Source organism: Phalacrocorax aristotelis, chromosome 3 (assembly GCF_949628215.1).
Source record: "Phalacrocorax aristotelis chromosome 3, bGulAri2.1, whole genome shotgun sequence".
Lineage (NCBI taxonomy): Eukaryota > Metazoa > Chordata > Aves > Suliformes > Phalacrocoracidae > Phalacrocorax > Phalacrocorax aristotelis.
This window is the reverse complement of record NC_134278.1, coordinates 1,166,840-1,194,757: the sequence shown is the minus strand read 5'-3', so window position 1 is coordinate 1,194,757 and position 27,918 is coordinate 1,166,840. Positions and strand designations below refer to the sequence as shown.

At 55.4% G+C, this 27,918-nt stretch overlaps 1 protein-coding gene across 4 annotated transcripts in view; it reads left to right on the top strand.

The window, feature by feature from the left end:
- OTOF (otoferlin) overlaps positions 1 to 26,033 on the top strand; it is a 93,951-nt gene extending 67,918 nt beyond the window's left edge. Inside the window, exons 20-44 of one of the 4 annotated variants that reach the window (XM_075086389.1) lie at positions 823 to 975; positions 1,455 to 1,644; positions 2,030 to 2,154; positions 3,375 to 3,509; positions 4,010 to 4,171; positions 5,571 to 5,690; positions 6,825 to 6,986; positions 7,279 to 7,441; positions 8,431 to 8,501; positions 9,986 to 10,015; positions 10,660 to 10,800; positions 11,212 to 11,278; positions 13,158 to 13,282; positions 13,952 to 14,086; positions 15,220 to 15,357; positions 16,629 to 16,756; positions 17,323 to 17,493; positions 18,062 to 18,222; positions 18,922 to 19,064; positions 19,573 to 19,661; positions 21,562 to 21,660; positions 23,283 to 23,524; positions 23,888 to 24,066; positions 24,240 to 24,340; positions 24,858 to 26,033. In XM_075086389.1, coding sequence (XP_074942490.1) covers positions 823 to 975; positions 1,455 to 1,644; positions 2,030 to 2,154; positions 3,375 to 3,509; positions 4,010 to 4,171; positions 5,571 to 5,690; positions 6,825 to 6,986; positions 7,279 to 7,441; positions 8,431 to 8,501; positions 9,986 to 10,015; positions 10,660 to 10,800; positions 11,212 to 11,278; positions 13,158 to 13,282; positions 13,952 to 14,086; positions 15,220 to 15,357; positions 16,629 to 16,756; positions 17,323 to 17,493; positions 18,062 to 18,222; positions 18,922 to 19,064; positions 19,573 to 19,661; positions 21,562 to 21,660; positions 23,283 to 23,524; positions 23,888 to 24,066; positions 24,240 to 24,340; positions 24,858 to 25,038 — 3,411 coding nt within the window. In that variant the 3' untranslated portion in view covers positions 25,039 to 26,033. Of the gene's footprint in view, positions 1 to 822; positions 976 to 1,454; positions 1,645 to 2,029; positions 2,155 to 3,374; positions 3,510 to 4,009; positions 4,172 to 5,570; positions 5,691 to 6,824; positions 6,987 to 7,278; positions 7,442 to 8,370; positions 8,502 to 9,985; positions 10,016 to 10,659; positions 10,801 to 11,211; positions 11,279 to 13,157; positions 13,283 to 13,951; positions 14,087 to 15,219; positions 15,358 to 16,628; positions 16,757 to 17,322; positions 17,494 to 18,061; positions 18,223 to 18,921; positions 19,065 to 19,572; positions 19,662 to 21,561; positions 21,661 to 23,282; positions 23,525 to 23,887; positions 24,067 to 24,239; positions 24,341 to 24,857 lie in introns of all 4 variants that reach the window. The other 3 variants (XM_075086387.1, XM_075086390.1, XM_075086388.1) reach the window with 3 other exon arrangements.
- Positions 26,034 to 27,918: the final 1,885 nt, after the last annotated feature.

The window sequence follows — 27,918 nt, the reverse complement described above, 5'->3', positions numbered from 1 at the left end:
ACTCTACCCCAGCTGAAACCAGGACAGGGATAAAGCCCTGTCCTCTTGCAGACCACCAACCATCTGATTTTTATTGCTGCAGCGTACTCTTGCTTCACCCCAGCTCACGGGTAAGAGGTAATAGTCCAACGTATCCGAGTTGCTCACAGCATTTCCAAAGGAAATATTTTCCAAATGTTTTCCAAATATCTGCAAAATATTTTTTCATTCTTTCAGAAAATTACACCATTCCTCTGATATTTTTACAGTGTAGGTCTAGGTCAGCCACTGGGGGCCACTGGCCCTCACGGGTGCTGTAGCTGTTGCACCTCCTGTTGTCATTTCCCATGGCCGCTCCCAGCCTCGACTATGCACCCCCTGTCGCAGCAAGGCCTTCCCTGGCTTTGACTCACCACAGCAGAGCATAAACCAGACTATAAGGTGTGATGGGGCATGTCCAGCCAGGGAACCTCTTCCATAGTAAGGAATGAAGTTATGGCTCCTGCCCTACAGTCCCCATGGCCACTGAATGAAGAGAAAAGGAAAATCTTTTGCCTTCTAATCCAAAATTCATTTTGTTTTTAAACTAGAACAAATGTAAGTCCCAGTCTCTTTCCTGCTAGGCTTCACCCTGCTGAGCTTAGCTCTGAGCAGCTTTTCTTAATCAGACAAGCTTCTGCAGTGGGAGGCTCGAGACCATTTCAATGTCCCTAATGTGGCAGTAGATACACCCATCTCCTGTGGCATCTGTTGAATTTGCCCTCAGAAGGTCTCCAGCCCCACTGGTGCCTCAGGGTCAGAAAGAGCTGAGACACTGACAGGGCTCTTCGCTGCTGTTCACAGCCTCAGCACACTATTCCCGACGTCTTCATCTGGATGATGAGCAACAACAAGCGCATTGCCTACGCCCGCATCCCTTCCAAGGATATCCTCTACTCCATTGTGGATGAGGAGATGGGCAAGGACTGCGCCAAAGTGAAGACCATCTTCCTCAAGGTGCTGATCTGTCTTCCCTGGGGGAACTGCAGCCAAGAGGAGGGAGGTGGAGGAAGGACAGACTGGGAGGATGGGAGTTGAAGATGGGAGAGCTGTGTATCCAAATTTGCTGGAGCTTGAATACTAGGTGAACCAGACCCATACTCTACATGTAGGGATGGAAGTCAGATGCTAGGAAGTGTGAACCTCTAATCTTACCCAGCGCAGTGAGAAATGTTTGGAAGGAGAGGGAGGTGTTTGATCCAGCTGGCCACAAAAAGGATGTTGGCTTAGAAGGAGGAAGCCAGGGTGGTGCGAAGAAGGTAATGCATGAGCCAGACGTAGGGTCATGATCCAAAACGATGAGGACTGGGTCCCTGGTTTTAAGGGGCAGTGGTACAAGCGATGCACCGGGAGGAGTTGAAAGCTGCAAGAGGTCGTCTGGTCACCTCTAAGGCCTCCCCTATATCCATGTAAACTCTTCTGTCCTTTGTGCCCAGCTACCTGGGAAGAGGGGCTTTGGACCTGCTGGCTGGACAGTTCAGGCCAAGATGGAGATGTACTTGTGGCTGGGCCTCAACAAACAGCGCAAAGACTTCTTGAGCGGCCTGCCCTGTGGCTTTGAGGAGAAGAAGACTGCCAGAGGCCAAAACCTGCCATCCTTCCCACCCATCAGTCTCCTGTACACCAGTAAGAAACTACCTGCCTGCAGGTCTGGGGAGAGGACATGGAGAGGGCAGGAGGGAGCCTGGCTGACCACCACTTGGACCAAGGGCTTCCAGGAGCTAAGGGGGAAATAATTCCAGTTAACCCAGTCTGAGGTTGCCCACTGCTCTCATGGGGAGCTGGGGTATGCCCTCTTCCCTACCCTGTTCATAGCTGACATTCTGCACACCATGAGCAGGACATCAAGGAAGTCCATATCCATTTGGGACTCATGGTTTGAGCCTATATCCTTCATCAGTGCTGGCCCTGAGCAAAAGCATGTCCTGAGACCTCACGCTGCAGGCTGAGCCCCACGGCTGGGCTCCAGCATGGCGTTATCAAGTTGTCTCACTCCCCCTCTCTCTTGCAGAGAAGCAGGTTTTCCAGCTGCGAGCCCACATGTACCAAGCTAGGAGTTTATTTGCAGCTGACAGCAGCGGCCTTTCGGACCCCTTTGCACGAGTCTTCTTCATCTCCCAGAGCCAATGCACCGAGGTAAACACCATCCCCTGGCGTGGAGGGCTGGCTCTGGTGTTGCATGTCCCGTCAGCTCTCCATCCTGCTCCTCTGCCACAGGTCTCGTGATGGCTAGCGAATCAAGGATTAGGTTGACCGTGGGGTCCTGGGGTAGGAAGGCAGCCACAGCACTGGGGTTTGACTGTCTCTAGGGTCACCTTCCCCGGTGGCACCGTCACGACATGTCCCCCCACACCAGCACACAGATACCCCGTGTCCCCGTGGCTGTGATTCACCTGCCTGGTTAGGAGAAACCAGAGTATGTTGCAGTGGTTTTCGAGTCTTCCCTTCCCAGGCTGAGGGCTGCCAAGCTTTAGCAATCCTAGTGGACACTGGAAATAATTTGTGTCTGCTTGCCTGCTGTTGGGGTTTTTTTCCTTGAAAACGTCCTTGGGAGCTGCCCCACGGCTCACTGATCCAAAAAAACGTGCAGCAGCCCACCAGCGCTGCCAGGCACTGGAGCTGCAGCCTGACAGATGGCCGAGGCAGGCCAGGGCTGTGCTCAGTCTCCAGAGCTCATCCCCATGGCTGCCCCATCGCAGGGCACTGTTTCACCCTGGTTTTACAAAAAGAAGTAGATAATTCAGCGGGGCAAATAGAAACATCAGAGTGAGGGGTGAACGCTGTGAGCTGCAAGGGTCAAGATCTGCAAAGCGTCTCAGACCTTTAATTCCCCCTCCGTTCAGAAGATGCTTCAGATCCTGTTGTGGATCTGTCCCAGCTCCTGCCCCATCAGCCCTACGCTCTGTATAGCACCGGCTGCGTTCCCCCTTTGGTCCAATAAACAGCTGCAAACCAAGGAGGACATCGATACCCCGTAGACTGCAGGCAGCTGTAGCGTGCACATCTGCATCGCAGCGCTCTCAATTCCCTCAGTGAAGGGCGAAGAGAAAAGGACCCCTTAGGGCCACGGTGCTGCTCATCTGTTTTAGCCATACAGCTTAGGAGGAGACAAATTGCACTGTAAAAACATTGCTTCCTTTCCACTGCTTATAAAGGAAACCTGGGGTGACTATTCTAAAAGTAATGGAGCCTTTACCTTGTCCACAATGTCCAACATAAATATTTTCAAAGCATCACCCACCCTGGCACTGCTGATATCCTGGTGCAGGAAAACTGAGAGCAACGCCCTGCCTGCTGCCCTTGCACAGGGCATTAGCCCCTGGCTGGAGTTGTGAGTCCCCCTCCCATTCTTCCAGGTTCTCAATGAGACCCTTTGCCCAACCTGGGACCAGCTGCTGGTCTTCGACAACGTGGAGCTGTATGGAGAAGCTCATGAGATGCGGGATGACCCTCCCATAATTGTCATTGAGATCTATGACCAGGACACAGTGGTAAGATGAATCCCAGCAAAGGAAAACGTGTGATTTACATGCTGCAATCACTCCTGAGTCGGAGGCGAGGCAGACAGTGCAGAGGATGCAGCTTTTCTCCTGAGCTGTGGAAAATGGTCCCCCCACATCTCCCATGGCATGGACTGGGAGCCTCTGCTGCTCCTTAGATGTCAGACTCAGCTCAATACCTTATTTCTGGAGAGTGAAGCAAGACTTTTTGTGGGCCTGGAGGCAAGGAGACATTACCTGAGTCTTTCCCTTTAGAAAAACTGCTCTGCCCTGGCCTCCTTGCTATCCCAGCCCTAAGCCACCTCCTTCACCTTATTGGAAGAAGCCAGGAGTGAAACCTGGCACTTGAGCTTTGGTGTCCCAGGCCACTGGGCCGGTCCCATTCTGACCAAGATGAGGAGAGCTGTGGGGCTAACTTGGAAGACCTCATGTTGGGTGAGCAAACCTCATGTTGGGAGACCTCATGTTGGGTGTTCTCTTCGCCTTTCCAGGGCAAAGCTGACTTCATGGGCCGCACCTTTGCCAAACCGGTGGTGAAGATGTCGGATGAGCGCTACTGCCCCCCGCGCTTCCCCCCGCAGCTGGAGTACTACCAGATCTACCGGGGCAACTCCACAGCAGGCGACTTGCTGGCTGCCTTTGAGCTGCTCCAGGTACCAGCTGGCCAAAGCCTCCCCAGACCGAGGGAGGGAAAGGATGGGGTGGGGGTTTGCAAGAGGGTGGGGCTTAACCCGTGCTTATATATCTTAAGTGCCACAAGGAGCAGGTATTTCATACACCCTAGAAAAGACAGAAGAGTTTAGCATAGCTGCTAACCCAGTGATGCTGGTGGAGATGATGTGCAGTGGGTCCCAGGCACCCTGCTGGACAGGACACCCCACTGAAAGTATTGGGTTAGCCCAAACTCTGCATCATCATTGGGACATGGGAGATGCCAGTGGGAGTCCTGGTGTTCTCGGAGATGCCAATTTGAAGGTCACAGGAAAAAGGGGTGTGAATTCACAGCAGCATCCCAAGAATACAGTGAAATTTTAGCCACGCAGTCTGTGGGGGTAGCAGAGTCAAAACCTCCTGCTTTCATGCTTCCTTTCCCACATGCTGACACTTGTATTTATATGGATGTGTCTCAGCAGACTCCTGGTGTGCAGGAGACGTCCCAGCTGAAAAGAGAGAGGCCCCAGCAAACTCAGCACAGTGCTGGTGGGTTCAGATGTGCAAGGACTGACCTGCCACCGACACCTCTAATGCAGCTGAGCGCCAGCCAGAGGCAGGGTTCCAAGGCTGGCCTCGCATCTGTGCATGCTGGGGGCAGGCAGAGCCAGGGGAGGTGGACCCTTGGGGACTACGTGCTCCCTCCACCTCTGGGTGTCCCCTTTATTTCAAAGGAGACTAGACTTTACATGTCTGTCTGTCTGTCTGCAATGTCCTTAGATGCCCTGTGATGATGGTGAGATCAGGACAGCCTTGCAGGCTGCTGCTGAGCCTGGTGTCCCGCTCCCCACGGCACTTGCCCCATCTCCTTTGCCTGCAAGGGCGGGTGCTCATCCAAGCCTTTTTTTCCCCCCCCCCAACTTTCCCTGACATAAGGTGGTTTCTTTAGGGACTGGCTGACATGGGGGAGTTGATCTCCCTCATGCCCTGGGTTGAAAACAGGACCTTAAACCTGCTCCTGGGCTGAGCTCTTGGACCATTTCTGCATGTCTTCACACCCAGCCCAAGCAGATGCAACTCCTTGCAGGAGGAAGAGGAAGAGCCCCGGGTTTGGGGTGCGCTGGTGGGATGAGAAGTTTGCTTTGCTGCTGGCTCTGTCCTGCGTGGAAGCGCAGCGCTGCCCAGCACCTTCTGCTCCCACGTATGCCTTTTTCCAAAGCACCTGCATGGTCAGCTGGAGGCTCAGCAACCCTTGCTGCTCCTGCAGCCCCCGAGACAACGCAGACCCCAAGCGTGAGACCTTGTCCCTGTTACAGCTGAGACTGACAAAGCAACCTGTTGCCCAGCAGCTGAGCGCTAGCTCAAAGGGACTGATCCTGATCCATGCTGCATCTCTTCCAGATTGGCCCTGGTGGCAAGACAGACCTGCCCCCGATCGACGGGCCCACAGACATGGACCGGGGCCCCATCCTGCCAGTGCCACTTGGGATTCGGCCAGTGCTGAGTAAATACAGAGTGGAGGTAATCACCTTGGAGCACCAAATTTTCATGTTCAGCATTTTGGGGGGCAAGAGAGCCTGTCCATGGGTGTTTGAAGGCCAGGAGGGATCTCTGAGGCTCTGATGACTCACTGGGCACCAGGACCAGATGTCTGCACTGCAAGGCTCTGTCTGTACTGGCCGCACAGGGAGTGAGGCTGCAGCAGCCCTAAAAGAACAGGGAACTGGATCAACCCTTGCTGTCTCAAATGTGGGCAGAGTAGCAAGTCTAGAGCCAGCAATAAATGGCATTTGAGCTGAGACGCAACGCAGGGCACATTAGAGATACACCTGTAATATATCTCCACCCGCAGCAGCCAGGTGAGCTGCATCCCACCAGTCTCAGGCACCAGGGGCAGAATGCCTCTCATGTACCTGTAGATATCTAAAGGGTGATGCATCCAATCAGGGCCCCTCTCCCTTGGTTGTCTTGGTGGTGATCCAGGCAATACAGTCAGTGACGTTCATTGCCCAGTTCACCCATGGTTGTAGGTTTCTCTGCTCAGGTGAGATGCTGCTGACCAGACCTCCAGGTGTCTAAAAGGATCCTAGCTCCTGGTCTTCCACACATCTGCAGCTGGTTAAATAAATTGTGTTCCTCTGATGTGCACGGTGAATACAGCCATGGGAATGGGGAAGTGGCAAAATCTCAGTTATGGAGAACTTTTGGTGATGGTGGCAGCATTTACCCTAAGAAGAGAGAGGCAAGTTTCCCCAGTGATACTGATACCATTTTCACAAAACAATGCCAGAGCTGAATCAAGAGTGGCTTGGGTGGGTGGACAAAGCTGCTCCAGTCCTGCTCTGTGGGGTCCCATGGCAGAAAAAGGCTAGAAAGGGAGAAAAGCAGAAAAGGGAGTATCAAGGGCAGGAGGTCGGAGACCTTAGGCTGCTGCAGATCAGGTGTGGGGTGGATTATGTGGGGAGTCGGGGAGAAACTGTGCTGCAACCCTGAGCCATGTGGAGGAGGAGACGGTACCTTGGCGACCCACCCCTGCCCAGGTGATGACACCATGCAGCAAAGCTCCTGGGGGATGTGGAGAGCCAACTCCTTTGGCTCCAGCCAGGGGCAGTCCCTCTCACAGTTGTGCTCTTCCTTCTCCTCCTCCTGCCCTAGATCCTGTTTTGGGGGCTGAGGGATCTGAAGAGAGTGAACCTGGCCCAGGTGGACCGGCCCCGGGTGGACATTGAGTGTGCTGGGAAGGGGGTCCAGTCAGCCCTCATCCAGAACTACAAGAAAAACCCCAACTTCAGCACTTTGGTCAAGTGGTTCGAAGTGGTGAGTGTTTCTTCTTCCCCCTGAGCCCCCAGTTGAAACCCACATTTTCTGGAGCCCAACCCATGTCTTCTTGCCCCTTGCTTCAGTTTCCCCATGGCAATGGAGAACACAAACTCCATCCCACTTGGCGATGGCCTTTCTCTGAGGGCTCCCAAGCCATGCTGAAGCTGCTCCAGACCTCTTTGTCCAGCATGATCCCTGGTTTAGTCCCTACTGGCCTTTCCAACCACCAAAGTAGACATCCCACAACCCCCACCCAACCCTTGATAACCAGCACACCTTTGCTTCCCAGGACCTCCCAGAGAATGAGCTGCTCCACCCACCCCTCAACATCCGGGTGGTGGATTGCCGGGCTTTCGGACGTTACACGCTGGTGGGGTCCCACGCTGTCAGCTCCCTCAGAAAGTTCATCTACCGCCCACCAGACAAGAAAGCCCAGCACTGGAATATGACAGGTACCAGGCGTGGGTTGTGAGGACCTGGCCAGTATGGGTCATCCGTGGAGTATTGCGCATGGAGAAGAGATGGGTAGAGGGTTGTGAGGACTATGGGATATTGCCTTCTTGTTGGTTAAGCAAGCAGTGATTCAGGGTTTGGGTCAAGGTGGTGAGAAGGCACAGGGTGTGAGGGCATGACTACCCTTTGATTTTTTGATCTGTGGGTCTCGCTGAGATAACTGCATGCTCCCCTGATACCTGCAAGACAAGAAAGGCTGGTTCGCCTCTAACATCTCTGCAGCTTCATATCTCTATGCTCCCCAAATGTTCCTCGTGACTGGGAGGTGAATTTGCCATGCTCTGTGCCTGCTGCTGCTATTATTTGAATAAAGACCAGAAAGCTACAGACTGAGGCCACCCTCTCAATCCCAACCACCGCCCCATCTGTCAACACCCACAATAAAAACCATCACAAACCCGCTTTCCCTGCGCCCAGCACGGCAGCCAAGGTCTTGGCGAGCCACAGGAATTGCTCATCTCCTCCCAGTCCTTGGTGGAAGCAGAGGCACTCTTGGCTGGGCAGAGACAGAAAGTCCTGGGAGGGGGGGGATTGCTGAGGGCCACCCCTGGTTGCAGCCAGAGGTCTGGACCTGTGGTTGTACCATACCAGCTGATACTTTCAGGGCATCTTCTCTGCTGCTTCTCTTCTGGATGCTGGTGCAGGCGAAAAAAACTAACCCTTTCTCACCATCTGCTTTCCTTTGCTATGGAAGGGGTTTTTAATCATGCTGTAAGGGCCTGTGTTCATTTCCACCCCTCTTCATCCCTGAACAAGGCAGTCTCACATCACTCCTCCATGAATCCTGTAGGATCTCACCTGAGCTTTCTGTTTCACCTCTACACTATCCTTCTCTCTTGTTCTTTCTCTTTCTCTGTCCTCTGTCCAGCTAAACACCTCAACGGCTATCTGGCAGTGGCCAACAGGGCCTATCGCTCTCGCCCCACAGGGGAGATCGTTGTCAATATGGAACCTGAGGTTCCCATCAGGAAGATGGAGACAATGGTGAAGCTGGAAGCTGTGAGTATCCGTATGCCAGCACCACTTTAGCACCTCCTTCCTCGCTGAATTGCCAATCTCTGAGGGATTCCACCCAAAGAGAGGCCACCTTGTGCTGCGGAACATGGGGTTGGGCTGATGTCTTGAATGAAGGGCCTTGGGTCATCGTTGGTCTCACAAATTGGCCTCTTTCTGTCCTGGCTGAAATTAGCTGGTGCTGGCTGCCCGGGAAAGGACTGTCCTGGGCTACGCGGATTAGACAGCTTTATGTCTTCCTTCAAAAACAGTCGGATGGGAATGAGCACGCCCGAGCACAACCCTGTGCCTGTCTGTGACCAAGGCAGACACAAGCAACCCATCAGAAATGCCCCATCCGCACAGCTGCGGCAATCCTGCCCTTTCAAAGCACTGCCCAGTCCCTGCCAGCAGCCGCTCACACAGATCTCCCCGATACTTTTTTCCTTTTTGCCATAGTTTTGAGACAGTCAGGTGGCTACGTCAGCTATTTGTAATACCTGTTCAGCTCTTCGAAATACCTCTTCAGCAGTCTGGATGGGTGGTCAGCGCGGTGTCGCTGCACAACCACTGTACGGCAAGTGTGAGCCGCACAGGACACAGCAGACGCGCGTGGCATAGAGCTGAGCCAGACACACAGTCACGCTGAGGCAGCCAAAGCTCTTTAGACCTGTTGTGCTGGCCCATTTTCTTGCCCAGAACAGGGATTTCAGCTCCTCCTCATACTCACTCCACAGCTTCCTCCACAAAAAGAAATAGATTGCCGTTTGCAGGGGGCTCTGTGCAGCAACGTGCACACACAACCCGCCCCGAGACAAGCAGCACGCATGCATACGTGTGCCCACAGGCGTGCTGTGGGCTCCAGGTATGCATGGCCCCTCACACGTGGGCGTTGACAGAAAGGCGACGGCACATGCAAAGCCTCACAAGAACACGTGTACAGATAAATACGGATACGTACACCCCACGAGGTCCCTGGTGCTCTTACACGTAGGGTTCCTCCTGTGTGTGCAAGAAGCTGTATCATGTACAGCTCACATAGCTTCGTGCACCAGGAGCTGCAGGATATGTGCACGTGGGTATGTCTGCAGCACCCACCTGCTCCTTGAAGCCTACCCCAGTAGCTTGCAGGCCTTCCCAGGTAGGCAAGAAAAGCTCCAAGAGAGCAGAGAGGTGTTATCCACGCTGAAGGCCAAAGTGTCTTTCCAGACCCAATCCCTCGCTGTCAGGGACCGTGGTTATCCCTTAGCAGAGTGCCAGAGAGGCATCTCCCACGCAGAGATGGGTTTGGGGTGTGTGTCCGGCAGACGTCTCCGCTGCACGCAGAGCTTTCCCAGTCAGGGCTCTTCATTCAAGGCCTTTGGTTCCTTCATCCTCGGGGCTCTGAGTGACTTCTAGTGCACGTGTGTGCCAGCGTGTGTTTGTACTCGGCTGAGGCTGCCTGCTAACCTGCTCTCCCTCTCCCTGTTCCCTTCCACCCTGGGCGGCAGAACTCCGATGCAGTGGTGAAGGTGGATGTGGTAAGTGATGAATCTGCTCCGCATCCCTGCTCCCAACCCTCCACTTCATATCCCACCCTTCTGTGCCATTTTAAGTGGACCATGCACCCTCACCAGCACCTAGATAGGCGGCTGCCAGCCCCCCTTCATCCCCAGGCAGAGACAGCGTTGTCTCATCAATAGATACGGCAGGGGCCTGGTTCCTGCAGGCTGGGAAGCTCTTCTGGGCCAGCCCTTCTCAGCCCAGCTGTGCCAGGAGGAGCGGGGCAGGCAGCACCCTGTGGGAGAGGTGCTGGCTATTCCCACCACCAGATACCAGCTGCAAAAGGCTTTACTGCACCACTGAGTGGACCCAGGGTACTTTGCTGGGCAGAGGGAGGATTCCTACCATGCAAGATGCAGGTGCTGTAGCGTGGGAAAGGCATGGATGAAAGGGATGATGGCAGGAGGGGATGTCTTGGGACTCTGACACCGTCTCTGTGGAGCCTTGGGCATCTTGCTTTGCTGCTCTGTGTCTGCAAAAGGGGGAAAGTGCTAATGAGGCCACCCAGCCAGGAGGGCTCTGCCCTCTCGGGCACTTCACCCACCACCTTTGCACTTCAGGAGACATTTCGCTTTCATCTGATCCCTCTTATCCTCTGTCTTTGCTTCCCTTGTTCCTGCAGTCTGAGGAAGAGAAGGAGAAAAAGAAAAAGAAGAAGAAAGGAGGAGGAGGAGGAGGAGAAGAAGTAGAAGAGGAGGAGCCAGACGAGAGCATGCTGGACTGGTGGTCCAAGTATTTTGCTTCAATTGAGACTATGAAGGAGGTAGGTGCACAGCAGAGGAGGGGTGTCTGCAGAAGGAAAGAGGAAAACATTGTTTCCTGCCTGCGAGGTCTCACCTATTTCCAGCTACTTCCAAAGGCTTGGGGCTGAAGTCTTTTCCTTGTTAACCTTGCCCGACTGTTGGCAAGGCTTTTTTTTTAATCTGGCAGAGCTGAGCAGGATTCCTCCTCCTTGAGTGCACGCTGGGTGGGCTGGTTTGTGTTCAGGCACAGGTATTTAACGCCATCAGTGCTCAAGGCTGCACTGAGCGACTTGGATTTCTCCAGCACTGCCAGAACCTCGCTCACGGCTCAGGTGGGAAGAGCGAGCTGTGACCCTGAGTTAGGCACTTCCAGTGAGCACAGAGACCTCGGCACAAGCGCCCATTCCCTGTTCGCTTCTTTTCTCCCCCAGCAGCTCCGGCAGCAGGAAGCAGCCGCAGCAGAAGCAGAAGAGAAGGAAGACATGGAGATTGCAGAGGGTAAGCAGGTTGTGGGCGAGAGAGGGAGCACAGCAGGGAAAGATAGGACCAGGGCTCCTTTTGGTGCTTGAACACCCGTTTTGGAGCACGACGTTGCTTTTCTGCCAAACCAGAGGCTCACGGGGTGCTGTATATCTCCGTGCAGGATCAGCGTTTATGAATGCAAGCCCGGTGTGGGCTGTGTTGGGCTGACACGCTAATGCCAGGTGAACCCAAACCAGAGTGTGGTAGTGTGGCAGCCACCAACCCATCTGTGCTGGGAGGAAGGCCACGGGCAATGCAGACCAGGATCCCTGTTATTGCCCAAGGACATTTTTGTGCAGTGACAAGTTAGTATGTCATGAAAAGTCTCATCGCTTTGGCCGTGCAGATGTGTCAGCTGTAGGACTGTGTGCTTGAAGTCTGTAAGCACGCCAAGTAATAGATACTTCTAGACCACCCTCATGGGGTTTTCCATCCTCGTTTTGCAGGAGGCTTTAAAAGCTTTTCTTTTGTTTTGCTCCAAAGGAAGATTCAGCCAGACAAAAGGTCTGGGATTCATCTAATCTGAGGGTTTTTACCTGCATGTAGAGGCCTCCTTGTCTGCTGTTCTAGCACAGGCAGTGAAGAAAAATCCACAGTTTTACGGCAAATTCTCTGACCTATTTTCAATACTCTGTAACAATCAGGTGAATTGTGCCCTAAATGTGTTTTTCCCTGAAGGAAGTCAGGGGGCCTGTAGCTCAGATGGGGTGTTGCAGATGTCTAAAGTTGGGTGAGATGAATTTTGTACCGCAAATGATGTGGGCCAAGAGTGCTGGCGAGATGGGACATGGCGGTCAAGGGTGACTTTGTCCATTTGCAGCCTGGGGCTCCTTGCTAGTCCCACTCATGCTCTCCGTACGTCCCATGTCCCCACGACAACGGGTTGCTGTCATGCCCAGGCGATGCAAAAATCCATTAACTGAGAAAAATACAGAGCCCGGTTTCTTTTGGAAGACTGGTCTTCATATGACAAGAAAGATGACGCCGGGTCTTGCTGAGCTTGGAGACAACTCTGAGCAGCTTCTTCATGGGCTTGCTGTCATGGCAGCGCTTCTGGGGGCTGTGTTGTGTCCCCCCTGGGTTTCTTTGTCTTCTGGGATGAGTCCATCTCCCCTTGGCACTCCCCTTCCGTCCTCCTTTCCTCTTCCACACTGTGTCCTTGTGGCCGTCTGTCCCCATCTGCATTGCCCAGCAGATGTGGAAGCTGGCAGAGGCAGGGAGGGATGGGGAGTGTAGAGGGATGGGAGAAGAGTTCCTCAAACGTGCCTTTCCAGGCAGCCTGTTCCCATGTAGTTGATGTCCCTGGCTGGTGGTTGCTCTGAACAGAGACCCTAACGACCTGTCATTGCAGCTGGTCCTGGGCAACACCTCTTTGAGGGCAACAGCTTGTGCTCTGGTGCTGAGCATCAAGCACTGTCCCCTCTGCGATACCCAGGCTGAGGTTTTATTGTCCAGGAAAGGCATCCAGCAGAAGCAAGAAAAGGAGATGCTGTGGGCAGGCTGAGGTCTTCTCACTGCTGTTGAAGCCAGCCAGAGCCTAGCTCTCTCAGTTCGTTTTGTAGTCCTCCAAATGACTTCTGCTCAAGTCAGCTTCGGGAGCTGCCTGCACAGAGACCTCTGGGCTCCTGGCGATGCTGTGACCCCGGCAGCAGTGGCCAGAGTCAAGAAAAGACAGGAGAGGGCTGGGATGAGGGTTGCAGGCAGTAGCAGCTGTCAGCTTTCATGTTCTTCCTGTTTGAAGGACTTTGATCAAGTCCCCCCTCCCTCTCTCCTCCACCCCTCCTCACCCTCATTTCCATCTCCTCCCTCCCCACTGCTTCCCCTCGGGCTGAGAATTAAAACTCTCCCATTAAAGGGTCCAAGGGTCAGGCGAAGAACAAGGAGAAGTCCAAGGCACCCAAAGACGATAAGAAAAAGAAGCAACAGTCAGCTCCTGAGCTTCCTGAGAAGAAGAACAAGCAGAAGATCGACGAACTGAAGGTGTGTGTGTCGGCAGGGGAGGAGAAGACTTCAGCGGCAGGCTGGAGGTCTGGTGGGATGGCAGTCCCAGCCATCTGGAGATTAGGGCGGGATGGATCAACCCTGCATGAGGCACCCTGACTATCCGAGGGTTATCTAACCCTAGGTGAGGTGTGCCTTAGGACTGCCAGGCTCTCTCCATAGTCTGAAGGAGTCAGAGGTAACAAGCTTTACAGAAAAGGGGTTGCCCTGGGATAGGATCAACATTGGGGCAGCTCCGATGTGCCCTGGCTGGAGAAGAAAGTTTTCCAGCTTGGCCATGGCTGGCCCAGCCAGGCCTCAGGGCAGGGATGGGCTCTGGTTCAATGTGCTGGCCCGTGGTGTTTATTAGGATTAATGGCGTCTGTGATTCCGGGGTTCAGAAGGGGTTTGAAGCTGGGTCTTGCACAGAGAGGGGACAGCCACCTTGCCCGTTCAGCTGAGCTTCCCTCCTGGAGGTTATCAGTCCGGGGAAGTGCTTGTGCAATCCAATGACCTTGAGTTTGGGATCCTTTCCCTTCCTAGAGAATTCAGCACTGGGAGCTGAGGTGTCCATGTTCCCTCTGAGTTGACTCAAGTAGTCACCATATCTTTTCCTCACCTTTTTTTCTTTTTATCTAATTCCCCTCCTTTAACTTTCTGTCATCTCAGGTCTTCAATAAAGAGCTGGAAACAGAGTTTGATAACTTTGAGGACTGGCTGCACACCTTCAACCTGCTCCGTGGGAAGATTGGGGACAACGACGACAATGCAACCGAAGAGGAGCGGATCGTGGGGAGGTTCAAAGTGAGTTTGGTTGCTGAGTGGGGCCAGGGCAGGTCCAGCTTGGGAAGCCCTTGCCAACAGGTTTCTCTGCTGAAGCTGGTTTAGCAGGAAGGGGTTGGATGCAACAGAAACCAATTTGCATTGACCCAGCTGCAACACCTTAGAATCATAGAATCATAGAATTGTTAAGGTTGGAAAAGACCCTTCAGATCATCAAGTCCAACCGCTAACCTGTCACTGCCAAGCCCACCACTCAACCATATCCTCAAGCACCACATCTACCCTTCTTTTAAACACCTCCAGGGATGGAGACTCCACCACCTCCCTGGGCAGCCTGTTCCAATGCCTGACAAACTTTTCAGAGACCTTGCAGGGAGAGAAAGCCTCCAAGGATAGCCCCAGAAATCAGAGGGCTTCAAAGAACGCATCCACAGAGGTGGTGATCTGCAGGCAAACAGATCCTTGATGATTCTTACAGAAGGCCAAGGGAAAAGCAGATTTTCGTTCTTGCCCACTGTGGAAATAAGTCATGACCTAGCCTATCCCTCCGAACCATTTTTCACCACTAGCAGTCACCTAGGCTGACCGTCATGTTGCGCCATCGCCAGCCCCCAGGCAATGTAGGAGCACATCTGTCAGCTGTAAGATTCTTGAAAAAGAACCTTTTTGAGGGTACAATCCTGGCCAGATGATGCCTGAAGATGCCAGCTTTGCCCTTCGTTTGCTTAGCAGAGATGAGCAGGCAGTTCCCCACCTTACCTAGGATCAGATGCTTGGGGAGCACAGAAATTAGGAGTGTTTCATGTGGTCGTTCCCAGATTTTCCAGCCCATCCCTTGTCAACCCTTTTATTCCCATTCCTTCTGTCCTCCTGCCAGTTTTACTCTTGGAAATCCCTGTCCAGCAGCACCTTGCTGGCCTGATTGCTCTGCAGGCTTCCTCCCCTTTGTCCATTTTTTCTGCTCCTGGTTGCAGCCTCTGAAGAGGTTCTTGTGCGGTGGAGGAATTTTCCAGATCTGGCCTGTCTGCTACAGCGCATGGCTCGAAACAAGGATATTGACTGGGTCCTCAGGAAGGGTGGTTTAGAATGGGTCTGCTTACCCTGAGCGCCTGGGCGGCAGGACTCTCATCGGGCTGTGCCCTCCCTCACACTAGGGCTCCATGTGCGTCTACAAAGTGCCGCTCTCTGATGATATCGCCAAGGAGGCAGGATACGACCCCAGCTTTGGCATGTTCCAGGGGATCCCCAGCAACGACCCCATCAATGTGCTGGTCCGAGTCTATATTGTGCGGGTGAGTATAAGCACGTGGTGTGGCAAGGCGTGATCCTGCGCTCCCTTCCATGGTGCGCACCAAGGAGTTGGTCCCAAAGCTGTAGGGATGTTGGTTTTTAGCGCTCAGTGCATCAGGGCCAAGGATGCAGCATGAGGACTGAAGCAACTCATTGATGGGGACATGAATGTTGTCTCTGTAGCTGTGTGCTCCAAGCACTGGGAGCACCCCAGAACCAAGCTCCTGCCAGATCCAGAGACCTTTCTTCTCATAGGTAGGGTGGATCGGTGTGTCTGTCCTAGCGCTTAACTCAAGATGAATGATTTGGATCAGCCTGGACTGTGAGGTGCTAGGTCCTTACATAGCCATGACATCTCAGTGAAGCACGTGCAGAGCCAAATGGGAGCTGGCAGGGTCCAGTAGACCTGGTTGGAGGGCATGGCACCTCCTTGAGCACGTGCTGAGCGTAACACACCTTTGTTTGTGTGGAGTATGTTCCAGAAAATTCCTTTCCTGACCCCTAAACTAGTCATCTGTGTGTCCCCAAGCATGTGAGTGCGGTACTGAAGCCAGGCACTTGAGAAGGAGCTCAGTCCTACCAGAAGCCCCGGGGTTGCTCTCTGTCACCTCCTTATCCTGGTGTTTTACAAATGCAACCTACTTTGCGTTTCCCGCTAGCCTAATTCTCCACCTAGTGCTGCATCCTATTGCCCAAAGGGATAAGGAGTCCCCCATCCATCACCAACAGGCTGAGGCAGCAATGGTAGACACCAGCCTGGTCAGCACCACCACCAACCAGGAGTGGCTGGATGCGTCCTGGCACAGGCATCTGCTGTTGTGTGCCATGATGGAGGTTGGGACCAGAGAGTTTGGGGCTGCTCACCCCCTTCTTGGGGAGAAGCCAGAAGCCCTTGGCCCTCAGGTAGTGAGTGGAGACAACAAGAGGGGGAGGGGAAAGTCATGCTGACCTCTTGGTCAGGTTGTTGCTCTGGGTCTTTCTTTAGAGGAGTCTGTTTCTTTCCACTGATAAAAGAGAAGCTAAAGGAGACCGGTTATGTCTCTTTGAGGGGACACGGCCAGCCCCAACCCTACCCCAAACAGGGACAGGGGTTAACACAAGGCTGGACTTATCCCCAGTTTAAACCAATTCACTCTATTTAGGAGGCCCAAAGAGCTTAACCACATGCCTATGGCCAGGCGAGGCCAGCTGGTCTCAGGGATGGAGAATGGGGCCATCCCTGAGTTCTTCACTACTGGGGATGACACTGATGTATCACATCTGTTCTCTACAGGCCACGGACCTTCACCCAGCTGACATCAATGGGAAAGCTGATCCCTATATTGCCATCAAGCTGGGGAAGACGGACATCAAAGACAAGGAGAACTACATCTCCAAGCAGCTGAACCCTGTCTTTGGAAAGTGAGTTGCCCCAGCCCTGTTACCTGTCTGCACCTGGAAAGGGTGAGCTAAGCCTGAGCCAAGCTTGCCAGCCCTCAGACCTGCACCCTAGCAATTCCACAGCTGCTGCTTGGGCTCAAAAGGCAGGACTCATCACACAGAACTTTCCTTGCAAGCAGTGTAGGCATCCTTATTTCGGCCATCTGTCCTTTGCCAGTGCTACGGTCAATATAGTAAAGGGTGTTTAAGAGATGTCCATATCTGATCAAGATTAAGTACCTACTTTAGGAATCATTAGATCTGAATTCCAGTGAGAGTATGGCCTGGATCTCCAGTGACACGCAGACTTAGTTTCAGGACTATTGACATTCAGGTCAAGCAACGACCCTGTGCCACCTACTGTCTGGGGCTGCTGGATCTGGAACAGCCTGTGCAGAGGTTTAGTTAAAACCCCTACCTCAAACGTCCTGCAGTGGTAGATGCAAATTAAACACCATCCACAGACCAGAGCAGACCCACCTCATCCACGTGTCTGTCTTGAGTAGCAGCCAAACCCTTCAACAGCTTTTCTCTTTCCCCTGGCCTAGATCCTTTGACATCGAGGCCACCTTCCCCATGGAGTCCATGCTGACGGTGGCGGTGTACGACTGGGACTTGGTGGGGACTGACGACCTCATTGGAGAGACCAAGATTGATCTGGAGAACCGCTACTACAGCAAGCACCGAGCTACTTGTGGGGTGTCGCAGACTTACTCCATGTACGAGCAAAGCTTTCTCTGCCCAACCTTCTGCCTGGACCCATGCCTCTCTCATCTTCCACACCAAACCTAGATCTCCTGGAGGAATCTCCCTCCTTTATTGCCTGCTAATGGAGGAGTCTGTGCTCTACGCTCACTCTTAAGACAGGTTTTGTGACCAGCACAGCAGGGCAGCAGTGGAGCGGGTTGTAAGGAGCCCAGGGCAGGGAGGAAAGGACAGAGGGGCACTGGTGGGACTGGATAAAGGGGTGAGGCCAGAGCTGAGATAGCAGCAGGAGCAAAGGAGCAATGCTGAGCATCAGGAGTCAAGTGGGGTGTGCTGGAAATTTCAGGTCTGAGTCAGCACAGAGAAAGGGGCTGGGGTGGAAGGGTGTTAGCAAAGTGTAGAGCAGGGGCACAGAGCGACCTAGTCTACTCTGAAGTTTCACATTTGCTGCCTCAGATCCTTTCCCTGTGAATCCTGGGTCCTTCATGGCAGTAGCATTTGTTTTGCTGGCAGAGGGGAACAAAATCGCTTTTTCCTCCAAATCTTGCTACCACCTCGCTGACCTTGCCCTCCTATTTACAGACATGGTTACAACACCTGGCGTGACCCCATGAAGCCCTCCCAAATCCTGTCCAAGCTGTGCAAAGAGGGCAAGGTGGATGGGCCGCACTTTGGGCCAGGAGGAAGAGTGAAAGTTGCCAACAGGGTCTTCACCGGCCCCACGGAGATTGAGGATGAAAATGGTACCTGTCCCATGGGATGAAGGTTGTGATGGGGAGCAGGGTTCTGGGGTATTCCCTTATCATCCAGGACTGCAGACAGAGGTAGTGGCCCCATCACCCCAGAGCTGCAATCACTCTCCATCCACCACCTTAAATGGACCTTCCAGTATGTGACCAGTTAGAGTTTTATAGACCACCCAGGCCAGTGGGTTGCTTTCAGAATCACTCATGGACATCCATAGCATAGCATCACCAAAGCTCCTTTGAAAACTTTCTCCTGGCAGTGGATGCCCAAAAAAGCAATGCAGACAGCCCACCCTGGCCTTTCCAGGGTTTAGGAAGCCATTCTCCATGTCACTGCATCCCCAAACAATGGTTTTTTCCAAACACACTCACATTTGCCCAAGAAAGATGAAAGCAGGCCAGGAGGGGTGCAGAAGAGGAGGGGAACATGGCCAATGGATGTAGAGCTTGTTCAGCCTGGGAGAATTCAGACTGGCAGGGAATCTGGACCTTCCATAAATGACTAGGGTTAGAGAGAGGAGGAGAGGGGTTAGGAAATGTTGACTGAAGGACAAATTGTACACAAGGAAATGGAGAGCAGTAGCTAGTAGGCAGTTCTCCGCCCTTGGAGGTAGGGGTAGAGGGACAGGGGTTTTTGCTGTCCCTGGTGTCTCTCTGCCCATTTCTCCAAGCTCAGCCCTTCCCTTGCCCACGCAGGTCAGAAGAAGCAGACGGATGAACACCTGGCCCTGACTGTGCTGCGCCACTGGGAGGACATCCCACGGGCAGGCTGCAAGCTGGTTCCTGAGCACGTGGAGACGCGTCCGCTGCTGAACCCTGACAAGCCAGGCATCGAGCAGGTCCTCAAAGTCCCACAGCCAAAGTGGGACCTGCAGAGCCTCCAAGCAGGGAGCAGAGATGTTAGCTGGGCAGAGCAGCCATAACCCACCTTGTCATGGGGAGCAGAGGCAGGGGAGGCATCCTGCAAAGAGTGGCCCTTGGGCATCAGCAGCCCTTAACAGTCACCCGTTGACCCTAGCAGACTAAATTTTCAGTGCCTCTCATGCTCCGGCCTGCATCCATGTCATACCCCCAAGTCCCTTGGCCCCCTAGCTCCCCAATAACTGTGCACCTCGGCACCACACCATGCCAGGAGACATCCTTCTGCCAAGGGTGAAAAAGGACTCATGACATGCGGGAGCCCTGCCTCGCCCTATATCTGGCAGGGTTCAGTGCTGCAGGCCTGGGTCCCACATCTGGCATGGCCAGACTGATGTTGAAGGGCAAGAGGAGCTGGGGGGAATGCTGCCAGGTGAGGGGCTGCAAGGAGGGACAAGGGGAGCTGACTGCATCTCTCCAACCTTGCAGGGTCGCCTGGAGATGTGGGTGGACATGTTCCCCATGGACATGCCTGCGCCCGGCCCCGCCACTGATATTTCCCCCAGGAAACCAAAGAAGTAAGGAACCTCCCAGCCAAAAAACCCCAGGAAAGACCCAAGGCTGGGGATGGAACCCTGCTTCTCCCCTCTCCTGCTGCTCCTCCATGGCCAGCCCATCTCTCTGCCCGGGTACCCCAACCATGCGTGCATTTCCAGAGATCCCAAGAGTGGAGGCATCAAGTGATGTCTTTCCCCTCCCAAAGCTGCTACTGAAGGGTGGTGTCCTGCCTGTTCCATCCCCTGCAGCTCCCGATCTCTCTCATCTGTGAAGACTAGGAAATTAGTTACCCAGTCCCCAGCAGACCAGCGTGCCCAGCCCTGACCCCTCCCAGGCAGGGGCAGGGTTAGCCCAGGGCAAGGCATCCCTGGGCAGCCTTCATGGGTCCTTTCCAGGAGGTGAGGGTTGCCCAGTGTGGCCAGAGCCGAGGGCAGGGGACATTACTGGGACCGAGTTGGCCAATCCAAGCAAGACAGAGCAGGCAACAGGCAGTGTGATGAAGACTCCTCACCCTACCCTCTTCCAGCTTATTTAGAGAGAAGAAAGACATTTCTTCCCTCAGCATTGCTCCTAGCCCTGCCTTACCCTGCTAGACCGTGTCCTCAGGCTCCTTTTCCCACCCCCAGGGCCAGGATACAGGGACGGCACTGGGCATCCAGGAGGGAGTCTCTTGCACTCCTGTGCCTAGCTGATGATGCCTTGGATGGAGAGAACATCCCTTGGTCCCAGTGGGCTGCAGATGGGGTCTGAACAGCAGGGCAGGTGGCCGCAGGAAAGCTGAGGCCAAGGGCAAGGTCCAGACACCAGCACGGACTGGAAAAGCAGCCCAGGACAGCCATGCTCAGCAGTGTCCCGTGAGCTGGAGCTGAGATGTTCCTATTGATGGGCTGAAAGAGAGGGTTTGCAGGTAGATAGCTTGTTTCAAGCAAGGTGTATGCCTGGTTCTCATCCTAGGGGTTTAATCCATCTCTCTCTTTGCTGGGAGCACCGGACACCACCCAACATTAGCTGTAGGTGCTGGAGAGGCATGGCAGGGGACAAGCTCCCACGCTTGGGAGAAGACAGGAGGGACCTGGGAGGGACCAGTCCCACAGCTGGGCTCAGCCAGGGCATTGCCAGAGGGAGATACCAGAGGAGGTGGGTTAAGGAAGCTGTAAATCCCCTTCCCCTCACCTGTAGGATTCCCTGCTACTTCTAGCGATGCGTTGGGCTTGTGGCCGCACAGCTGCTTTTCTCTGCCGCCGTCCCCCAGCCTTCCCCCAGCCTTTCCATGTCACAGCTGTGCCCAGCGAGGACTCTGGCTTCTGCTCTTCCTCCACCCACTCCCACCGCAGCTGCTTTCTCTATCGCCAAAATTCCCAACCAAGCCAAACATGGCTGGGAAACGCTGAGTTGCTGCACACAAAAGGCAGTGCTGGGAATGTCTCGGAGCCTCTGCACCTGCTGGAGTCCTAAGAAGGACTGTGATGCCCAGCAGGCTGCCCTGGACATGGGAGCAGGACTCACTCCTGAAGGCACCAGCAAATCCCCCCCATTTCTAGGGGGTGACAACCCTGCTGAGTAAGGGGAGCAAACCAGGAAGAAAGCTGGACTCAGATTGCTTTGCAGAGCCCATTTTAGCCACAAATCTACCAAAGACCAAGCCTGGGCTGTCCCTGTGAGCATTTGGCTTGGGCTTTGCAGAGGTTCAATGCACAGGGAGGTAAAGCTCCCCTTGCTGCTTTGCTTACCCTGCCTGGGCTGATCTGAGCTCACGTGGAGATCCCCCTCCTCTTCTTGCCCTCATGATCCCTCAGATAAGGTCCCTGTGAGCAGTTCCCTGTGGTCTTAGTGCCTGGTTTCTGGCAGCATCACCCCGTTCCTTCCTGCCCCTCCACCTGCCCCCGTGCCTCACGTCCTTGTCTCCCTTCCTCCTGCCAGGTATGAGCTTAGAGTGATAGTGTGGAACACAGACGAGGTCATCCTGGAGGACGATGACTACTTCACTGGTGAGAAATCCAGTGACATTTTTGTCAGGGGGTAAGTACATCATGGCATGCCAGCATCGCCTCCCCTGTTTCTCCCTGGGGGGTGCTAGGGCTCACTGGGGTCCCCGCGGTGGTTTTGGATCCGGGGGTGGGTACGACGTGGACTGCGGTGCAGGGTCAGATAACACCAATGCTGCCATTGTCTTCGTGCTGTTTGTTGCCCCTCCATCCCTCGCTCTCGGCTGCACACCCCACTGCGTGCACCTGGCCTGGCCGCCCGGCTTTGAGCTGCGGGTTGTTACTTGGAACACCGATGAGGTGCTTTGGGAAGACAATGCTTTCCTGACAGAAGAGAAGATGTCTGACATCTTTGTCAGGGGGTAATGGCCATGGCCTTGCTGCCTGGTCCCGTCTGCCCCTCTTCCCCTTTTTGGGGTTATCTTGATGCCCCCACTTGGCATTTCAACCCTGCAACCTCCAGTTCCAGCATCTGGATCCAACTTGTGGTTAGTTCACAGAGAATCATAGAATCATTAAGGTTGGAAAAGACCTCTAGGATCATCAAGTCCAACCACCAACCCAACACTGCCACATCACCTAAACCATGCCCTGAAGTGCCACGTCTACACATCTTTTAAATATCCCCAGGAACGGTGACTCCCCCACCTCTCTGGGCAGACATCTCTGCTTCACTCTCAGCCAGCAGTAGGGGAAAGTCCCTTCCAAATCTTGCCCATACAGAGATGAGGGAACCCACACCTGCTCATAGCCTGATTCTTTACAGCACCTCAGATCAATGCAATGGCATTTCAGGCTGGTGGCTGACTATGCTGTGATTTCCCACCAGTCTGTTAAACTGCTCAGTGCTTCCTCTGCAGCCTCGCCAGCTCAGGCCAGGTCTCCTCTGCTTGCACCTCAGAAAACTGGGCCTGTTTAGTGGCTCAGGTCCTATCAGCCCAGCAGCCTTTCTGCAATGGTTCTGAACCTGATATGCTCCAGCCCTTCCCCATCTGTGTAGGAGGGAAATCACTTGACCTTTGTGTTTTGCAGGGCAGAGCAGGGCATCGGCACGCTCAGAGGCCAAAAGAACAACCCTGCATTGGGTGCCTGAGCATGGACTCATGTCCCTGCTGGCTGCAGCCCCTTAGGGCAAACAGACACCCAAAAACCTGAGAGCACCTGGGGAACAGGGGTGCCTTGGCTCATCAGAGAAAGGGGCTGAGGGGCAGTCACAGCCTTTGCAACAAAGCTGTGTTCCCCCAGGGCCCAGACTTCCTGGTATGGACCATCCTCTGTTTCCCTTTTGCTCTGGGAATCCTGCTTAATGGAGCCAAAAAACATTAGGGGCACATGCACATGCAATGGCAAGGTCGGCATGGCCACCCCATCTCCCATGGTGGCATGACTGGGACCCTGCTGTCTCCAGTGACACAGTGCCCACAGTGCCTATGTGAGGTGGGCATTTTGGGTCCCTTTGCTGGAGACTGGGTCAGCAACGACAACCCCATCCTTAAGCAGAGCATGCAACAGGCCCTAAATACCTCTGATGGGCTCAGATAGATGTGCATGCTTTGCTGGCCTGGAGACGTCCTGGCTGCATGCACAGGATGGTCCTCTGCCCTCTCCTCCCTCCTGTACCATGTGCCACCCCTCTCATCCCTCCGGGCCCTGCAGGTGGCTGAAGGGTCAGCAGGAGGACAAGCAAGACACGGATGTCCATTACCACTCACTCACTGGTGAAGGCAACTTCAACTGGCGCTACATCTTCCCCTTTGACTACCTGATGGCGGAGGAGAAGATCGTCATCTCCAAGAAGGAGTCCATGTTCTCCTGGGATGAGACCGAGTACAAGATCCCAGCTCGCCTCACCCTGCAGGTGTGGGATGCTGACCACTTCTCGGCCGACGACTTCCTCGGTAAGCTGGGGGTCCGCTGCGCTGGGGCAATGGGGCAGCCAGCATGGCCGGACAAGTGGGGAGCAGCGTGGGGTGAGACAAAACCTGTACAGGAACAGAACCTGGAAGGGCAGCTCTGCTCCTCAAGCCCACAATGTCCTCAAACCCCTTTAGACGCTGCTCGTAAGAGTAGGTAGGATGAGAGTCCTTGTCTCCACTGCTGCTGTTCAAAGGCTGCTCCTGTAGCAGAGATGTCAGCTTTTTAGTTCCCAGACCTAGTTCAGAGTTGCTCTCCAGGGCAGGAGATGCTGGCCTAGCCCACCTCCAGCCAAGGACTCAGCTCTTTGGGGGTGCCAACATCTGTGCTTCCCTTTCTCCTGCCAGGGGCCATCGAGCTGGACCTGAACCGCTTTCCCCGGGGAGCCAAGACATCGAAACAGTGCAGCCTGGAGATGGTGACGAATGAGGCAGAGCTGCCCATGGTCTCCATCTTCAAGCAGAAGCGGGTGAAGGGCTGGTGGCCGTTCGTGGCCAGAGATGAGAATGATGAGCTGGAGATCACCGTAAGGATGGGGAAAAGGAAGGGGTTTTGCATCCTGGGCACTGCACTCTTTGCAGACACCCTCCACCCCCCAGCCCTTGCCTCTGTTCCCTCAGGTCCCCTCCGTCACTATGTCCTGGGGGGCTGAGGTGGGGAGCATTGCCTGGGTCTCAGCACAACTCTCTCCTCCTGCAGGGGAAGGTCGAGGCTGAACTGCACCTTCTGACAGCAGAGGAGGCAGAGAAATCCCCCGCTGGGCTGGCTCGCAATGAGCCTGATCCGCTGGAGAAACCCAAGTAAGTAGGAAACCCCTCTCCCCAGCAGGCACCTGGGCTTCTGGAATATGTTGTGGTGGTCCCCAGGGAGGGAGCCAGGCACAGGGAGGCGAGGAGGGGTCACACTGGGGGATGTAGGAATGAGGGTTATGGGTAGAGCCATCTCTATTGGTTCCCCCATTGCCTGCTATTCACTGCCCCACTGCTTTTCCTTACTCCATTTATCCTCTGCCTCTCTTCATGGCTCCATCCCCTTTCCTTGGCCTTCCTCCTCCTCCCCTCCTGTCCTCACCATCACATTCCAGCTTCAGTGGGAATCTTCACACTCCCTCATGAACCGGCATTACTCCATCTTACACGTCATGCTGTCTCCCCTTGTCCTGATCCTCCTGGTTGGGCTCTTTCAGTCTGTGCAGGCTTATCCAAGGAAGGGGATCCTGCACCTCCCTTTGCCCACCATGTCCATTGTTGCACTGCCAGCCACGCATCCCTTCTCTATGGCCATGGCACTAATGATGGGCATTTTCTTCCCCCGCAGCCGCCCGGACACGTCCTTCATATGGTTCCTGAACCCACTCAAGTCCATCAAATACCTCATCTGCACACGCTACAAGTGGCTCATCATCAAGATTGTGCTGGCCCTGTTGCTCCTCATCATGATTGCCCTCTTCCTCTACAGCATGCCAGGCTACATGGTCAAGAAGCTGCTGGGAGCATGAAGCATGGGAGCCTTCCCCACATCCCCAGCCCCACGCCATGACCTTCCCTGGCCCCATGCCTTCTCCTCCCTGCAGCCTCTTGGCAGCTTCGGGGGACATCTCCTCCCTGCTGCTCCCGCTGCTGGGCCTCCTCTTTTGCATTCCTCCTCTGTGGGTCCCGTTCATGGCTTCAGCCCCAGAGAAATGGGGGCTGGAGGATGGTGCCGATCCCAAGGCTGTGCGTCCCTCCCCGGGGCTGATAGAGATGCCCACCTGGCTACTGCAGGGCACCCAACCTGGGGGGCTCAGAGCCCTTTGCCCACCAGGGCCATGGTGGGTGACCTCCTGTGGGAGCCAAGCCCCAGGCCCCAGGGGAAGGGGAGCAAGAGCTGGGGCTGCATCGCCAGACCCTGTGAGCGCTGCGGAAAGGCTCCTTGGAGGGACGTTAAGAACCAAGGGAGAAGCAGGGACCTGGTATGGGGCAGCTGGGGACATGCCAGCACCCCAGGATGTCAGCGAGCAGCCCCAGCACCTGCCCCCCCTGCCAGCACAGTCCCACCTCCGCTCACGGCTCCGGCGGTCACTGCCCCCGGTGCAGGGCCCATCCCGCCGCGGGGGACACCCGGCATCGTGCCCCTGCAAGCCACCACGGCCCTGCAGAGAGCCCTGGGGCTGTGCAAGGGGCAGGCCCTGCCCTTCCCTCCCCATGGCTCCGGCAGAGGCGGGGAAGTGTCCACCAGCTCAAAGCCTTCCGAAGGCTACCGACCCACAGCTGGAGGTGGCTGGACATCCCCGGGGGCTCACAGGGAGCCGGGTTCTCTGGCACAGCTGGAGTCTGCCTTGCGCGGTGTGAGGGGAGGGCTCTTTTCTCAGCTCCCTGCAATATAGAGCTGGGGAAGAGCCACCTTCCTCAGCCTCAAGCGTGCAAGGCCCTCACTGAAGAACTGGGGAGACCTCGAGGGTGTTTGAGGATACCACTCTTTTAATCAGTCAATAAAAACGGGCTTTCACTTCCAGGTCTCGGCCGAGGTCTCGTGTTGGTGGGGAGCGCGCCTGTCGCTGGCTGCTTTTCAGGGCGAGCCCTTTCCTCCTTCCCTGCCTCTGCCCCCGCTGCTCCCCAGGCGCAGCCTCTTCTCCCGCTGCCCCTCCCCAGTTCCCCTGCCCTGAGTGGCGGCCTGGTCTGCCAGGTGCCCGGGCACCGAAGGAGGCCTGGCTCTGCCGTCCCCTCTGGGCGGGAAGGCAGCAGGCAGGCAGCGACGTCCCGGGGACGGCAGGGACCGAGAGGGGCTGCTGCTGGGCAGGGAAGCCCCGCTCGCTTCCCTCCATCGTCTGCCAGCGGGAGTGGGGGGCTGCGCAGCGTGTCACCTCTTCTCGCCCGGCCGAGGAGGGAGGAAGGGGGTGAGGATGGATGCCTGGGCTCCATTTTGTCCCTGAGCAGGAACCGCTGGGGCGGGGAGGCCCTGCAGAGGCCCAGGCTGTGGCACAGAGGGGCTCAAGGGTCCCAAAGCATCCCTGAGCGAAGGGGCTTTGGGGAGTGTGAGCAGTGGGCAGCAGGCCCCTCTGTGTTCCCTGGGCCCTGAGGGCAGGGAAAGATGCCTGCGATCTCTCCCCATCCCCAGGGCTCCTGGGCAGAGGCACGTTGCAGACCTCCCATCCCCAGGGCTCCTGGGCAGAGGCATGTTGCAGACCTCGCAGCACCTCTCGGGAGCGATTTCGGGGATGCGCTGGGTTCTGTCCCACATGTAGAGCAGGTCCCCAGCCATGGTGAGCTCGAAGCCCAGCCCCATTTCCAGCTGTTCGATCTCCTCGTACCGCAGGATGTGTGCGGTGTGTAGGATGATGGCCAGCACGGGCAGGTCCTCCTCTGCCGCGGGTTTGCTGTAGTGCGGGCAGCTGCCCACGAGGCATTGACGGCACTGCAGGCAGACAAGGTATTCTTCCCTCATGTCGCCGTACAGGACTGCTGCGGTGCTGTGCTGAGCTTTCCTCAGCTTCCTGACCACGTTGAGGCAGATCCTGTTGATATCCAGGGACTGTATCAGGCATCTGGCGAGCTCGTCCCTGTTGGTGATGGAGGGCGGGCTCCTGAGGAGCGCTGAGGTGGTCTCAGCAGTGACATTTGCACGCTGACCCACGCCTGCTGTGTGCCCGGGGAGCTTCCCCGCAGGGGCCCCTTTGCTGCCGCTGCTGCTTTCCCTGCGCTCTCCTCCATGGGGCTTCGCCCAGCTGTGGGGGGAAATAGGGGCTGGAGTGTGGGGGCTGCTGTGGGAGAGAAGAGACCCAGCACCCTCTCTCTGCCTTCTCGTACCCACTGGGCGATCTCCCAGCTGCCCGGAGGCAGCCCTGCCAGCTCTGGCATGCTCTGGGTCAGCTGGGTCTTGAGGGCATGGGGCAAGACGAGCCCAGCAGCGCGAAGCGCACAGCGAGGGGCTGGGTGAGCCCATCGAGGGAGAGCGGACAGCAGCAGCTGGTCCTCTGCCGCGGTGCTGGTGGGTGCTCAGCTCTCTGCTGTCCTCAGCCAGCCCCGCCCTCCCTCAACACTCCCCCACACTCTGGTCTTCATCCCACATGAGCTCCTGTTTACAGGATCCAGATAGGTCAAGCAAAACCCTTCGGGGCACTTTTGCCATCTTCCCACATATAAGTAGTTCCCAAAGAGGTGAAATTTCCTCTGGCAGCCCCTCTGCTCCTCAGCAACAACCGAGCCTGCGACCGGGTGTTTGCAGTGGCGTAGCCCCCCGCCACGCACGCTGCCGCCCAGGTTTGCACCGGTCTCCTTTCCGCAGCAGCCACACCGGTTTGGCAGTGGCGGACCCAGCGTGCCCATCGCCGTGAGCCAAGCTTTGCCTTTATCATTGCCAATCACCCATTGCACCATGGATGTGCACGGGTCGCGAGCAA